Genomic DNA, 14,307 nt, shown 5'->3' on the forward strand with positions numbered 1-14,307 from the left:
TAACATTACCTGCAAAATATAGACATGGTAAAATAAAGTTAATTAAAAAACTTTAGGACATGGAGAATATTTACCAAAAAAATACACGATTATAAAGAAAAACTCTTACTTAAAATACAATATATCAAGGAAAAACTGAATTTCTGCAGCCTACAACATTCTTGAAAATGTGAAACGCATAAGAACTAATGACCTTAAAGCTTTCAGAAAGTTTTCACTCAAAAGGTTGAGAAAATTACAAGGGGGGGACTTGTTTTGTGAAAAGGACAAATCAGAAACCATACAGTTATTCTCATGATGTAATAATAATAATAATAATAATAATAATATATTTTATTTGCATAGCACTTTTAATAGTACTAAAAGACACTTCACATGGTTAAAAAGTAAAATAGAAAACAGAATTTAAAAAATCTAGTAAGAACAGCAATGTACAAATCACTATAATGAATAAAAAAAAAAGTGACAAGATCCACATGTAACACCACACATCAATCACAACTGTAATCTTAAATTGATAGCTGTTCTCAAGATTTGAGTTTTGAGAAGGATATACTTAAGTGCTTTTAGGACTTTGGATGATGTACCAAAGTTGTTACATGCACTTGAAGTTGCTATCAAGGAATACTTCAAGGTTGCAGATGTGGTGAGAAGTGGACAGAGTGGAGTTGTTGATGGAGCAGGTGAAGCTACAAGCCTTTTAAGTTTTTTTGTTTTTTTTTGTGAAGGTTATGGGGCCAATGATGATGATTTCAGATTAGGCAGTTTGTCAAAGTCGAGTGGGTTGCAGGGGAGATGGATTTTACAGATGAGTGGATTTGGAAGTTGCCAAGGGGCAGCATGGACAGGGTGAATAGGAGAGGACCAAGCACCAAACCCTGGGGGACACCTTAGGACAGGGAAGGTGTGTGACAAATTTTAAGGTGCAAGAAAAAAAACTTTATCGCTGATAGTGTCAAAAGCTGCTGTTAGGTCCAGGCGAGTGAGAGAACTGAAATGGATGGAGTCTGAGAAGAGAAGGTTATTTTGACTTTTGAGAGCCCTGTCTCTGTGTTGTGTCGAGACTAGAAACCAGATTAGAATGGTTCAAACAGACTGTTGGCAGTGAAGTAGGCTTTGAGTTCATTGGCCTCTACATGTTCCACTGTTTTAGAAAGAAAGATGAGAGTGGAGATGGGCCAGAAATTGTTAACAATGTCATGGCTGAGTCCAGGTTTTTTTGAGGATGTGGTGACAGTGGCCAGTTTGAGTATTTGCGGGACAAAACCAGATCTGAAGACAGAGCTAATGATGTCTGAAGTGAGGGGGGAAGTAGTGGGAAAACAGTCCTTTATCAGATTTGATGGGATGGATCAAGAACAGATGTGGAGGTTCTCATTCCTTTTATGATGCTGGAGAGGTCAGACTGGAAAACGAGAGGACTGAGAAGTGAAGGGGGAGGAGGGCAAGTCGCTGTAGATGGTATGATGTAGTCGAAAGTTGTTTGAAAGAAAGGAAGCAAAGAATTGCACTTTTCAAGTATCATGGGACAGAGTGTATACTGTATGTCCCAAAAAAAATTACAATCGGACTTTCTGCAATGATAACTTTAAAAATAGTAAATCAATCAAAATGCAATTTCAGGGCACAAAACTATAACTTATTACCTACATCTTGCAGAAAACCCCATTCAATTTGCTTCAGTGGTCACAGAGAAATGGGGATCTTTGTAAAGCATCTCAGAAGTCCCTTCCCTCCAAGTTTTAAAAGGAGATGCGTTGTCCATTGTGTTCACGCCTTACAAATACGAAGTTGTTCATAGTGTTTTCGCACAAAAACATCTCTTTTGAAAAAGTGACTGCTTGTTTCATTCATTCAATTCATTTGTTAGTTGCCATGTCAGTTGTGAGCAAAATATTTTCATTCATATGGATGCCAAGAGCATCCAAGTGCCAAACTTGGAAGAAACAAACCCATGACATGTTTTACAAAGATCCACGATTCTCTGTGACCACTGAACCAAATTAAATAGGGTTTTCTGCAAGATGTAGGTAACAAGTTATAATTTCATACCCTGAAATATAATTTAGATTGTTTAATTACTTTGAAAGTTATCAATGTGGAAAGTCCAATTGTAATTGTTTTTGGGACATATGGTAAAGTGAGTATAGTATATGGTGAGAGCAACTTTGTATAATTGACAGTAGTCTGTGTATGCTTGGAAGTGGACCTATTTTCTTGTGGAATATTTTGATATTTATTGTGGGTAATTAATTTATCAGACAAGGGTAGTTGTTTGTTTACTCGCTTGACTAGTTGCAGCCTAGTCCTGGTCCTGAGCAGCCTATAAGACACGTCACAGCAACATCATGTGACGCTTCTGATGAAGGCTACAGAAGTAGCTAAACCTAGTCAAGCAGGTAAACAAACAACTACCTCTGTCTGATAAATTACTTACCCACAATAGTTCTATTTTGAGGACAGTATGAACCTTTACCAGACTATTTTGATATTTGATGTTTTGAAGTGAGATAACTGAGACAGTAGTAGTAGAAAAAATTCAATGGATTGTTACACAGCTTTACAAAAAAAGAAAAAGAACACCACCCTAATCAGACCTCTGTTGTGATCAATCAACTAGCCAAAGCTAATAACCTTTTGACACTGACACAATAAGGTTTTGATGTTTGCGATAGGGAGCACTTTATTAGTTAGATATTATAGGATTCTCCAGTTTATCACAGTGTTGTATACCATGTGGTGGTAAAAACCTATGATATTACTTGATCAGATATAAAAGACTGTATAATACTATGGCTATCTAATTCTTTCACTCTACTTCACCAATATAAACAGGCCTGAAAGCTAATAACCCAACAGTAACGTTACATTCTTACTACCATCACTGTGACTGGAGATTCTTTGAGCTAAAAAAAAAAAAGAAAAGGTTTCTATGATAACACTCAGAAAGAGTTCAGACTCAGGAACGCTGCTGGATGTTGACAGCATTTTAATTGAAGTCCATGAAATATTCTGGCCGAGTCTATCCTGTGTAACTACAGCAGAGGAGGGTCTAGCTCAAATAAAGTCATTTGAGAAGCACTGCGATCTGTCCCATGTCTATCACATAGAGCGTTCTGCCCTGACCAATCAAATTTTGATATACACCAGACGGTCAAAAACCTTTTTCCACATAAAACCCTGTTTATCTAACTCCTCAGGAATGAAGGTCACCAAGGCATGGACTGTTTGGAGAGAATGAAACATATCAAAGATGTACAGAAACTGCAAGGTCAAGATTATTATGTGGACAAAAATGCAGAGTGTTACTGATCATATGGATTTTGTTAATTACACATAACAGTATTTTAAAAACACTGTACTATAGCAGTTAAATGAAGCTTTATGCTTTAACAGAGATCACACCACAGCTGCTGTCTATTCTCCAGTCAAACATAATCTATGCAAATGTACTTAAATGTGGGAGCTGAAGGATTGCTCATTCTTAATTACTTCAGAGGAATTATCTATGAAGTCATCTGCAGAAACTCATGAACCACATTTGTGTGATGATGACTCGTCACAGAAAAAAGCATGTCGTTTTTCCTCCTTGTGAGTATTTCTGGAATTATATTAATGAAATCTCATCATCTGTTTAGGTGCTGCCCTGTTGAAAGGTAGTTTTATATTCTGTCCTGCAAAACCTCATACAGTCCATCTTAACCATCTGCTATCCAGAGTACATATCCTACAGGAAAACATCACACTGCCATGATTTATGTTTAAAGCCTTAAAGTTGCAGGAACCAAAATCTGGGACATAAGATAAAATCTGGGACTAATCAAAAGACTGAATATACATAGAAATGTATGAAAAAGGTGAAGCTACTTTTCCCAAATAGAGCAGCAGAATCAGGTCCAGGTCACGTCTCAGTCATGTATTAATCCGTCTGTAAAATGGCTGTGATTAGACAAATTCTGCATCACAGGGTAGATTTTCTATAGCCTGAAAACACAGGCAAAGAGTACATGCAGAACTCTCATGTCCTCCCAGACCTCTGGAATTACAATTTCTTGAAAAGTAATTATGTATTTTTTGCCCAGTGACCCTAAAAACTATCAAATGCTGCAGCTTTCAGGTTGGATATGAGGAGGTTCAGATGGAAGCAGAATGAAGTCTTCTGCTGTGAATAGTAGAGGCTATGACCGTCCATTAACAGCTTTTTTCCCAAATGCATATGGTATGTTAATTAAAAATCATCTAGCATGATTTGTAATTGCATTGAAAGATATTGTGATGATGGCCTTAAAGACCTTAAGACAGATCTGCTTTTTGATAGAGAGGATGTCTTTGTATCATTGGTACAATATGGAGAAAAACACACATGCAATAATAATGTTGTCGACTAGCTGCCAAAATTGTTGTTTTAAACATCAGTGTAGAATTTCACAATCGATGTATTCCACAGAATCTGTTAGCTTACTTATTGCCTTTTTCTCCCTGATCATTTGCAATTATTTGTATATTCTAATCATTTAGACCAGTGGCGGCTGGTGGTCTTAAGAATAAGGGAAGCAGAAGTAGTATTTTTGCAAATCACAAACTTATGATTTGTATGTAAAGTCCACCCTCCTTTCCTTCTCTAAGAAATGATTAATTACCCTATCATACCAAAATGGACTCTTTTCCAGACTCTTCAGCAATTTCCTTTCAATGAATACATTCAGTGATTCTTAAAAGAGTTCTCTGGTAAACAGACCATGCTGCTGAATGACGAAGATCTAACTGTGGCAAACAACACAAGAGGACTACCAGGCACAAAAAAAAAAACTCCCGTCCCAGTTTCATCCAATCACAAGTGAAAGCCACAGTCCTGTCATTTTGTTGGTCCTCTGGGGTTTTTCAAGACCCGCCCCACTCTATTCATCCTTACTGACGTGATGAGTCCGGGAAATGACATGTCTGAGTCCAGGAAATGACTTATTTTACGTATTTTGTCCAAGGACTGACTACATCTTTTTTCAAACGCGCCCACCTTCCTGCATCAATAAATTTGACACGAGAGCAGTCACTGCTTCAGTGTGAGAAATTCACTGGAACCATCATGCTTTACAAGAAATTACTTCAAAAAGGCTAGTAAGTACAGATTAAAAAATGTGGTATCCATGGGGGAAAACAGCTTTCATGAGAATAAATCCCCTGACACTATCCACATTTTTTTCTGCTTAAATTTTGGGGGAAGAACTGCTTCCCTTGTAGTCTCAGAGCAGCTGCATCTGATTTAGACATATATTACTATTATTTTTACACTCCATATTTACTCATTTACGCTCAGTTATGCTATAAACCTGAAGCTTTACACTTCCCTTTCTATCTTAAAGGAGTGATATTTTGCTTTTTTTTAAAATGGATTAAGCATTTTAGAACATTTCCCTGTGGTCTACATAAACTGTAAATGCTATGCTTGGGTCTGAATTCTTCATTAATTCAACTCCACAGGTCCATCTTTAACCCTATTTCTGAGTAATGACACCAGAAAAGTTGTTTTTAGCGCTGGCCCTTTAAATGCAAATGAGCCCCTTCACACCCCACCCCCTCCAGGTTGTTGGCTGTGCTGCTCTGTCCCATTCAGCCAACAACTGAACATTTTACGGAATCGGCTCGAAGTTTGGACATATTTTCAGTATGGACTACAACCGCTGCTGCTGATAAACAATTATGGTGAACTTGGAGAAATATTTGTCGGAAGTCTTGACCTTATATGTGCAAATGTCATGATGTAAGTACTTATATGTAACAAATTAAGCAGGAATTAAAATGGGTTGTAGAAATCCACTTGATTTTTGCCAAAATGAATATAAAAATAGCTTTGCAGCACCTGGAGGGCTCAAATTAAAACTTTTTGAACTATTAAGGTCCAAATACACAAATAAATGTACCAAAGACTAATAAAAGTGGGTTTAGCAACATATGACCCCTTTAATATCCACTAAGACACAGTTGATAAAAAAAATCTGGTGTAAAGTACTATAGAATTTAAAAACAGGCACATTTAACATGGTTGCAGGTGGCTTTGTCTGCCGTTTTCTTACAGAGAATGATTAAAAGTTACTTCCCACCGAGGCTGTCAAAGACCTACCGCTCTGGCAGCTTCCTCATAATCAATCTTGAGATTGGCCATGGCTTTGATGATGGTCACAATGGACTGGATTGTGTTGCTGTAGACAACTGCTCTGTACTGCTTACACTCATCTTCTGAATATCCATCCTCATGGATAATCCTGAAATTGAAAAGCAGTGGGAGGAGGCGGAGGAGGAGGAGAGAAAAAAAATACAGTAAATATTTGTGATACATACACACAAAAGGAACTAAGGGTTCATATAAACAGAGGTGTTTGATTGTTTGATTGGATTAAGATAAAACACGTTTTCCTGCATGTGTGTGATCGCTAATAACAATAGTGCTGGTTCAAGGTACTGAGAAATCTATGGCATTTTTGCATCACTCAGCTCGATAACACTAGAACAAATATTTACTTGATTTTGGAGTTGAGGAGAGAGAGAGAGAGATGGAGAGAAAGAGGTTTGTGGCTGGAAAAGCATGAGGCTGAGACAGGCACTGCTGGGCTGTAAACCAAACAGAACCATCTCTCCTGGCTCGTAACAGCCCAGAGAGCAGAGTCACACAGCCAGGATGCTCATTGGCTGTGTGATGTGCTGAATAGGACCTCATTAAAATGCAAGTGAGCCTACTGTGAAACACTGCGAGGCACATCCAAAAAGACTGAAAGCCTGTACTGTTTTCCAAAACAGCCTCCTCATCCAAACAATGACTTTTAGAACTTCATGAAATTATGTTTGATTGACTTGGTTGTGCAGCTTTTGCAAACTTTTTTTTAAAGGGACAACATGCATATTTATTTCATTATCTAGACCCAACATATAAATAGTTAACTAGAATGCAGTCACAGAGTAAATACCAGCCCGAGGCAGCGTCGTTTAAATGTTTTTTAATGAAAGCAAATAGAGCTTGTAATGAATCCAGATTGCATCAAGTGACACTAAACATGTTGGTTTTTTGAGAATGCCTCAAAAGCTGTATTTTTAGAGCTTTGCAAAGGGACAAATTAACATTTCAAGTGAGTGACACCAGGGAAACAGCTGTAGATTTAGAGTTACATAGTTACAAACTGGTCTGAAAACTTGATGATGATTATATCAGATGCAGCTCCCTTGTCATCTAAATATTTCATTATTGCATTCTTAAAATAGCAGGTCTAATGTGAACCAGGGTACATTTTCTACAGAAACCTAAAACTGGAGTAAAACTGACAGGCCATCATTAAAGCTGTTCATTAATTTTGTCGTATTATGTGACATGCTGCATTTTTTTGCGAGCACAACTCCCTTTTTCATTACCTACAAGTCAGCTGTCAACCAAAGGGAATTTTTCACAAGAACTCCAAAACTAGATTAAATGAAACCCCATCATTAATTCTGCTGCTTCCCATGAATCTGCCTTTTCTCCAAATCATAATTATCCTTTCAATGACAGTATTATGATTGGAACCGCACCCATTATCTCTGAAATATGCAAGATGCAGATAATAGCAAATGAAAAGGAAAAGAGGGAGGGAGGACGGTTTTGTAACTCGTATCTGCTTTGAGGCTGGGGGGGGTTATATTAAAGGAGTCACTTCTATTGCATTTGAGGTAATCAAAATAATGTACTCCTACTCCAGTTAAACAGATCTTTCTAACAGTAGCTGCTTTGACAAGTTAAGTGGCATGTATTGCTTTGGATCAGGAGCCACTAGATGTAGGAGTTATTAATGTCAAATGCTTTAAAGAGAAAGATTCAGCCAATTAAGAAGACACTACTTTTACTGTGCTGTGAAGTAGTTCTGTATGTTTGCCACTGAATGTGGGAGACAAGACTTGTCCGTAGTTATGCTAAATGATACAGAATTTTATAAGCAAAAGCATAAAATATGTGGGTGTTCAATAACGTGAACATGTGAGAGGATTTTAGAGGAATGTGTGATGGCTCAACCGTGACATGCACATTAACCTCTTAATCTTCACCCTGTGTTAAGGACAAGCAGGAAAATGTTTGTTATATATTTTTTTGTGATATATTTTTTATATTAGATGCAGAAATAATCAAAGTTCTTATTCCTCCTTACACCTTTGTCATATTATCTGGGACTCTTCTTCAAGTTCAAAATATTAAGCGTTTTGTTCAACTGACCTGAAAATGTCATTATTATATAACATTCTAAAGACTATATTGGTCATTTGCTTTAATGCTGCAAAGCTATTACAATTTCCCATGTGTGATATTTAACTGCTTAGACTGTTAGCATCATTTCTAGTAGTGAGAACAATTAAACAAAGAAAATTGATGGCAAGACTCATATCCTCTCAAATATCAAGTGTTGTGTTATTATATCAAGACTGAATTGTAAAAAGAAAAATAGACATCATTCAGAAGCAGCATGACATGCTGCTTGCCTCACAGTGACTCTGAATCAGATCAAATCAAAAGTACATTTTAGCTTTTACAAACAGTTGTTTTCAGCTGAAATTCTACAGCAAAACATCTCATGTTTCAGAGAAAAAAATAGGACCAAGGGTCCTGTAGTCCAATGGATTATTTAAAGACATTAATTGACATTTGTTTGACCTTTTAAGGTTCCTCGAGGTCAAAGGTCATGGCACCAAATGAAAGCCCATATGTGACTTCCTATCTATTATCAATAGTAATTATATCAATATCTTCAACTGTTTTGAAGTTATAGCACTATAACACATTCCTAAAAAATTCAAAAATCAATATTTCTCAATTCTTTGAACAATCTTGGGAGACTTTGTCCCAAGGAACCTCTGCTATGAATTTCAATTGATTCTGGCTGGCAGTTTTGGAGAAGAAGTTTCTTAAAAAATTGTTTACGGATGGACTGACGGCCGACAACTGATACCAATAGTGCATTGGACCTTCGGGCCATTGGACTTAAAACCAGACTCACCTCAAAAAATGGCGTTGTATGCCACCCCAGTTCTTATGGCATTTGGTGTGCTATACCTACGCATTTTCAATGTTTCGTGTGTTATTCAACACCATTTAGCCTCCATTGACTTACATTAACTAGCAATTGCGTGTCAATTTACGGCAAGATCTCCGGTTCACATAACCCTGACCCTAACCCCTAACTCTCAGTACGTGGTATTTGACGAATCGATTCAGGTTAAACAGGGGGCTAATAATGGTGTGAACACACACACAGAAAGCTTATAATGCATACAGATAACATGCCAATTGAAGTTGCGTTTATATTTACGCAGTCATGATACCACGTTGGAAAAAATACTGTATAGTGTGTATGTGGAAAGTGATCTCTAAGAATATAATAAGCACTGTCATAGAGAAGAGATGTATAGCTACATGTGCAGCACAGGAGAGAACAGCACATACGTCAATTGAGAGCTGCAGTCTATCAGTAAAGGCACAACACAGTCAATTTGATCAATCGCTTAATAACTGTATGTGTTGGCCATCAATCTGGTGAGAAAGGTTGACAATACGTTTTCTGCTTAGGTTGTACCTCTAGTCTGTTGGCTCTTAGCCAGTAGTAAAGAGCTCTATACACCACATCAGCATAACTGGATTTATCAGGAACAACGTGTGTATGTATCATGTGTGCAGATGCAGACTGTGCATGTCGTACAGAGCTGAAATGGTTGTTCTCTAATAGAAAGTTGATAGCTAAGGTTTCTTCTTTGAATTTGAATTACACACCTCAAATATGTCACACATCAGATAAAAAAAAAAATTAAATGAGGATTACATTCCCTTAAATGTCTAACCTAAAAATGACCTTCTTCAACTGTATTTCTCTCTGACTAGCTGATGTCCACAATTTAGTTTTCTATTTTTAGTGTAAATCCTCATGTGCATAGCTTGTATCATAATGATGGCTGCGAATGTGGTATGTTAATATGGAAACACTGAAAGAAAAGAGAGCAGGTCACGACATCTGTGCTACATACATTACAGCCATACATGGAACTCTTCAGCTTGTATTCAGAATACACCATTAATAAATAATACACCATCACATCAGTCCTGTGCATGTGTCTCAGATCCTTCTTTAATTCTTCTTTTTCCCTGTGCTCTTAGTGCGTATATTAATTTGTTTGACATGTTTGGGGGAAAAGCAAAACAATAAGCAGTCACTCACTTCATCTGCTTCACAATGGTGCTCTTCCCTGACTCTCCAGCACCTGCAGGACAGAACAAAAACAGGCAGAAGTTAAAAATACGCTCCCGTTAGCTGAGAAATGTAAACAGGCAGCCAGCGTGGCCTCCTCACATCTGGACCATTGTCTTGCCCTCCCTCCCTCCCTTTGCCTCCTAGCTTTGGCTTCAGGTCCACAACAGATCTGGGTTCTCATTTCCATCCTGGACCAGCCTTCTCTCCTCTGTCACTGTAAACCTACAGGCCAGTCTCAATCTCTAAAGGAATGAAAAACACCCACCATCCAATTCCCCCTTTTTCTTTTCAGACAAGACACTTTATCATGTGTAACACTTTAATGGAAATGTCTTGCACTGACAGGATATGGGCTTTTCTTATCCACTGCTATGTTTATTCTAACAGCCTGCGGCGACCACAGAGTGCTCATCTGCCACAAGGAATCTAACACTACACGCACACACATGGACACACACCCAGGGGTGCCTGTCAGTGCACTCTCCACTCATTCTCGCCCGAGGTGAAGTCTTTCTGGGATGACCCTCAAAATACACTACGACACAGCATGGAACAGGCACATGCACAGTGAAGCCCCTGGGTAGGAAGGGGCCGAGATAGTTTCCACAGACAGCTGTCAGCTCCTACTTCTCCATGGTATATGAGCCCAAAGTGTGTGAGGAAAAATTAACAATTTACTGTCTGAATGTGCAACCAAAACTTACACAGAAACCAAAAAAGCATGTGTTCAAAGTCTGACTGTGTTTGGCTATCAAAACCTGATGTCAGATTGTTGCCGCAAAACTGTATCTACTTACATAGGGAACAATACACAGGGTGCACTTAACCCTCAGAGACCAAGAACAATTTTTTGTGATACCTGATCTGTACTAGTTCAGTAAATATTTCTAAAGTATTTCTATAATATCAGTCAGAATGAGATTTTTAGCATAATCTGATTCAGTAGCACCTCGATTTCATCCAGTTCATTTAAAGTCAGAGTTTTCATGAAAAATAATAATGGTGTCAAAACGTTTACTTATAAAATTGAATGTAGGTGTTTCAGACTTACAAATAAATTAGTTTGCTCTAATTTGCGGCCTTTTTACAAAGCAAATTACAGCAATTCATTGGCTCAAAGTAGGAAATTATGATGAATCAGTGGTGCACAATGTGAAGGTCAAAACACATTCATTACAGAGGTTCAACATGTTCAAAAAACAGTTACGTAATGTCACTGAAAAGCTGAGGAATTCCTGTGTCTATTTGTGGTTGAAAAAAATACTGAACATTTTTTGAAAAATAGCCATTTATAAGCCGCATATTCTGGTCTCAGTCTCAGAGGGTTTATAGCAGAGGTTTTGGGATTTAGTGTTATTTACTAAGTGTGAAGTGATTTGTTTTCAACCTTTGATATTTATGCATTTAAGCAGAGTCTGAAATTAACAGCAGCCAAGCAACAAATACAGGTAGATCTTCTGTTGAGTGAGCAAATCTCACCATACAAGCAGGTAAATATTTGCACTAAAGAAAAACAGAAAACAAAAGTGAACAAGTCAGTGGAAGTCACAGTGGAAGGGACTTCATGGTACAATCAAGTCCACCTCATAAATTAAAACCGACTCCTAAATTGTCATGAACCGTTTCATTTTTCTCCTTAAAAATACGCAAGCCTTTACCACTGCCTTTGATACTACTGCCTTGTCCTCTCACTACAGCATTTTTAATAATTAGATACTTAAATCATAATAACTGTGCTTTATTTCTAAGGGATTTTCTTGTCAAATTGTTAGCAGCAAAGTCAGCAATAGTCTTGTACAAGTGCAACTGTGATAATTTGCTAGTTGTTTTATGTAATACTTTCAATTTTAAAATTATAACTTATTTACTGCATGTATGTTTAAACTAGTGAAAATGTGCTTGGCTGGTGGATTTTTTCATCGTCCGTTGTTCAAAGGGTATTGCTTTACTCACTGTTTGTGGACTGGTGTCACTATAAAAACTTGTTTTACTATCGGTGTTGGAAAAACTAAAATGATACCAAACCCTTGCCACAAGTGCAAATATGATTTTCCACTGAGACACAGAGCCACATTAAAGCATTTTCCACTTTACATCTAGTCATGGTTTTAATGTCCCCTCTCTCCCACTAAGCAATTTGCAAATCACACTGAGATGAAGCACTCATTCATCTACTGTAGTCTGCAGTCAGTATTGTTAAGCAGGAGAAAAAGGACAGAAATATAGTCAGCCTCTGGATCTCTGTGTACCTGGAGTGAGAACTGAAACCGTAAACAAATCCACGGCTGAAGAATATAGGACATACAGTAACTTTGCTGCAGGCTGAGTCAGTGGAAAAGAACAGGGTTTACTGCATCTTAATCCAGATGTTTTGTCAGAAAACTAAGTGAAATTAAGAGTTCAGATAAAGGGGAGCACTAAGAGACAGAGGTGGACACACATGACCACCACATGTTTGCTCAAGACCAGTAAACATGCCCTTTGGAGTTTGTCCAGAAAACCTGAAGCTGCTAAGATTTCGAGCTGACCAGTGAGGTTTGGCTCATACCTAACTTTGATTAGCAAATAGGCAGTAGCTCTTCTAACTGTACACTATAAATAACCTTAACCTCACAGAGTTTGTCAGCTTTTAACTCTTCAAAAGACTTAAAACTCCATTTGTTACAACTTCAGAATGAATTTTTCTTTACATAAAATTGTTTCTAAGTGATTTATCATTGTTTATTATATTATTCTCTGCATTATGCATTTTCAGTGAAAATCAGATATTTTCCTGTATTTAATTTACTGATTATTAGTGATGTCCAAATCTGGATTTTTTTTTCCTTCTGATCCGATTTGTTTTGTTATTATTTTTGCTGATACTGATCCAATACTTTTTACTATGAAATTTTGGAGTCATTATTTATAGGTTATTATGCTATTATTTTACTTGAGATCACAATTGGGCTGAATGTGGAACCTGAACTAAAATAAGTGTGACAACTTTGACCCTTACGACCTTTAATATAAATTTTGCACTTTCCAAATTCACACTGTGGGCCAAATTAGAACCTTTGGTGGGCCGGTTTTGGCCTGCGGGGCATATGTTTGCCACCCTTTCTATAGCGCGTCTATGGACAGGTCTGTCCAGGGATTATATGGGGGTGCATTCTGTGCCGTATGTATCTCACAATGAGTATGCGCAGACCATACAACCGTACAAAGTGAAAGTGAAACTTAAGATGCTTTACTAATTCCTCTAAGTCTTCCGCTGTTGTGCAGCTCATTTTCCTTTTCCCTGTCTTTGGAAACTTTAATTTGAGAGGGCAGGACGCTTGTTTAAGGGGGAACTGCCCTCCCTAAAACCAGGCCCAGATTTTGTGACTAAACCCGATCCAATTTTCTAAAAAATGCCAGATCAGCAGCCAATACTGATCTTTAGATTGGATCTGGACATCCCTGCTGATTATGTTTACAAAAGCTCAGTGTAAATTCTAAGAGTATTAAACCAAATCAGAAAAATGAAGAAACAGTGCATTTTCAGTTAAATATATCATCAACTGAATATAAAAACAAGCCTTCATAACCACTGTCATTTGTCAAACTACAGTGTTTTTTTTTGTTTTTTTTTTTGGGAGAATCATTGTTGCAGAAAATGGTGTTTCCATGTTCACTACAGAGCCTCTGAACTTCCAAATGGATCATAATGATGCCAGTGAAAAGCTAAGAAACTGCATTTTACTTGAATTATTTAAATGTATTGATATGATTTGTCATTAAAAAGTTATTAAACATTTTAGATCAGAAGATAATTTAGTTTTTTCTGTAACTGTTGAGCACATGCACATGAAAGGTGAAATCACCAGAATGCAAATTAGTAACTAAAATAGCTTAAATGTCAGGGGACCCAGTCTTAACCACAATGGATTTAGTACTAACTGGGCTTTTATACACACTCCCCCAAAGGTTAGACAATGTATATCTGTTATTATTAATACTTCAACAACCATGTTGTACATGCACATATGCAGAAGCAAAGAATAGTCTTGTGCAGCACTGTTTAGTTTTAATA

The 14,307-nt window shown here is 37.3% G+C and overlaps 1 protein-coding gene across 1 annotated transcript in view; it reads right to left on the minus strand.

Annotated features, from left to right (window-relative positions):
* LOC115419616 (guanine nucleotide-binding protein G(i) subunit alpha-2-like) overlaps nt 1-14,307 on the minus strand; it is a 71,793-nt gene that overhangs the window by 11,795 nt on the left and 45,691 nt on the right. The window contains exons 2-3 of the mRNA XM_030134501.1: nt 10,221-10,263; nt 6,119-6,260 (exon numbers count right to left, since the gene is read on the minus strand). Of these exons, the coding sequence (XP_029990361.1) occupies nt 6,119-6,260; nt 10,221-10,263 (185 nt within the window). The remainder of the gene's footprint in view (nt 1-6,118; nt 6,261-10,220; nt 10,264-14,307) is intronic.

Source organism: Sphaeramia orbicularis, chromosome 5, assembly GCF_902148855.1.
Source record: "Sphaeramia orbicularis chromosome 5, fSphaOr1.1, whole genome shotgun sequence".
Classification (NCBI taxonomy): domain Eukaryota; kingdom Metazoa; phylum Chordata; class Actinopteri; order Kurtiformes; family Apogonidae; genus Sphaeramia; species Sphaeramia orbicularis.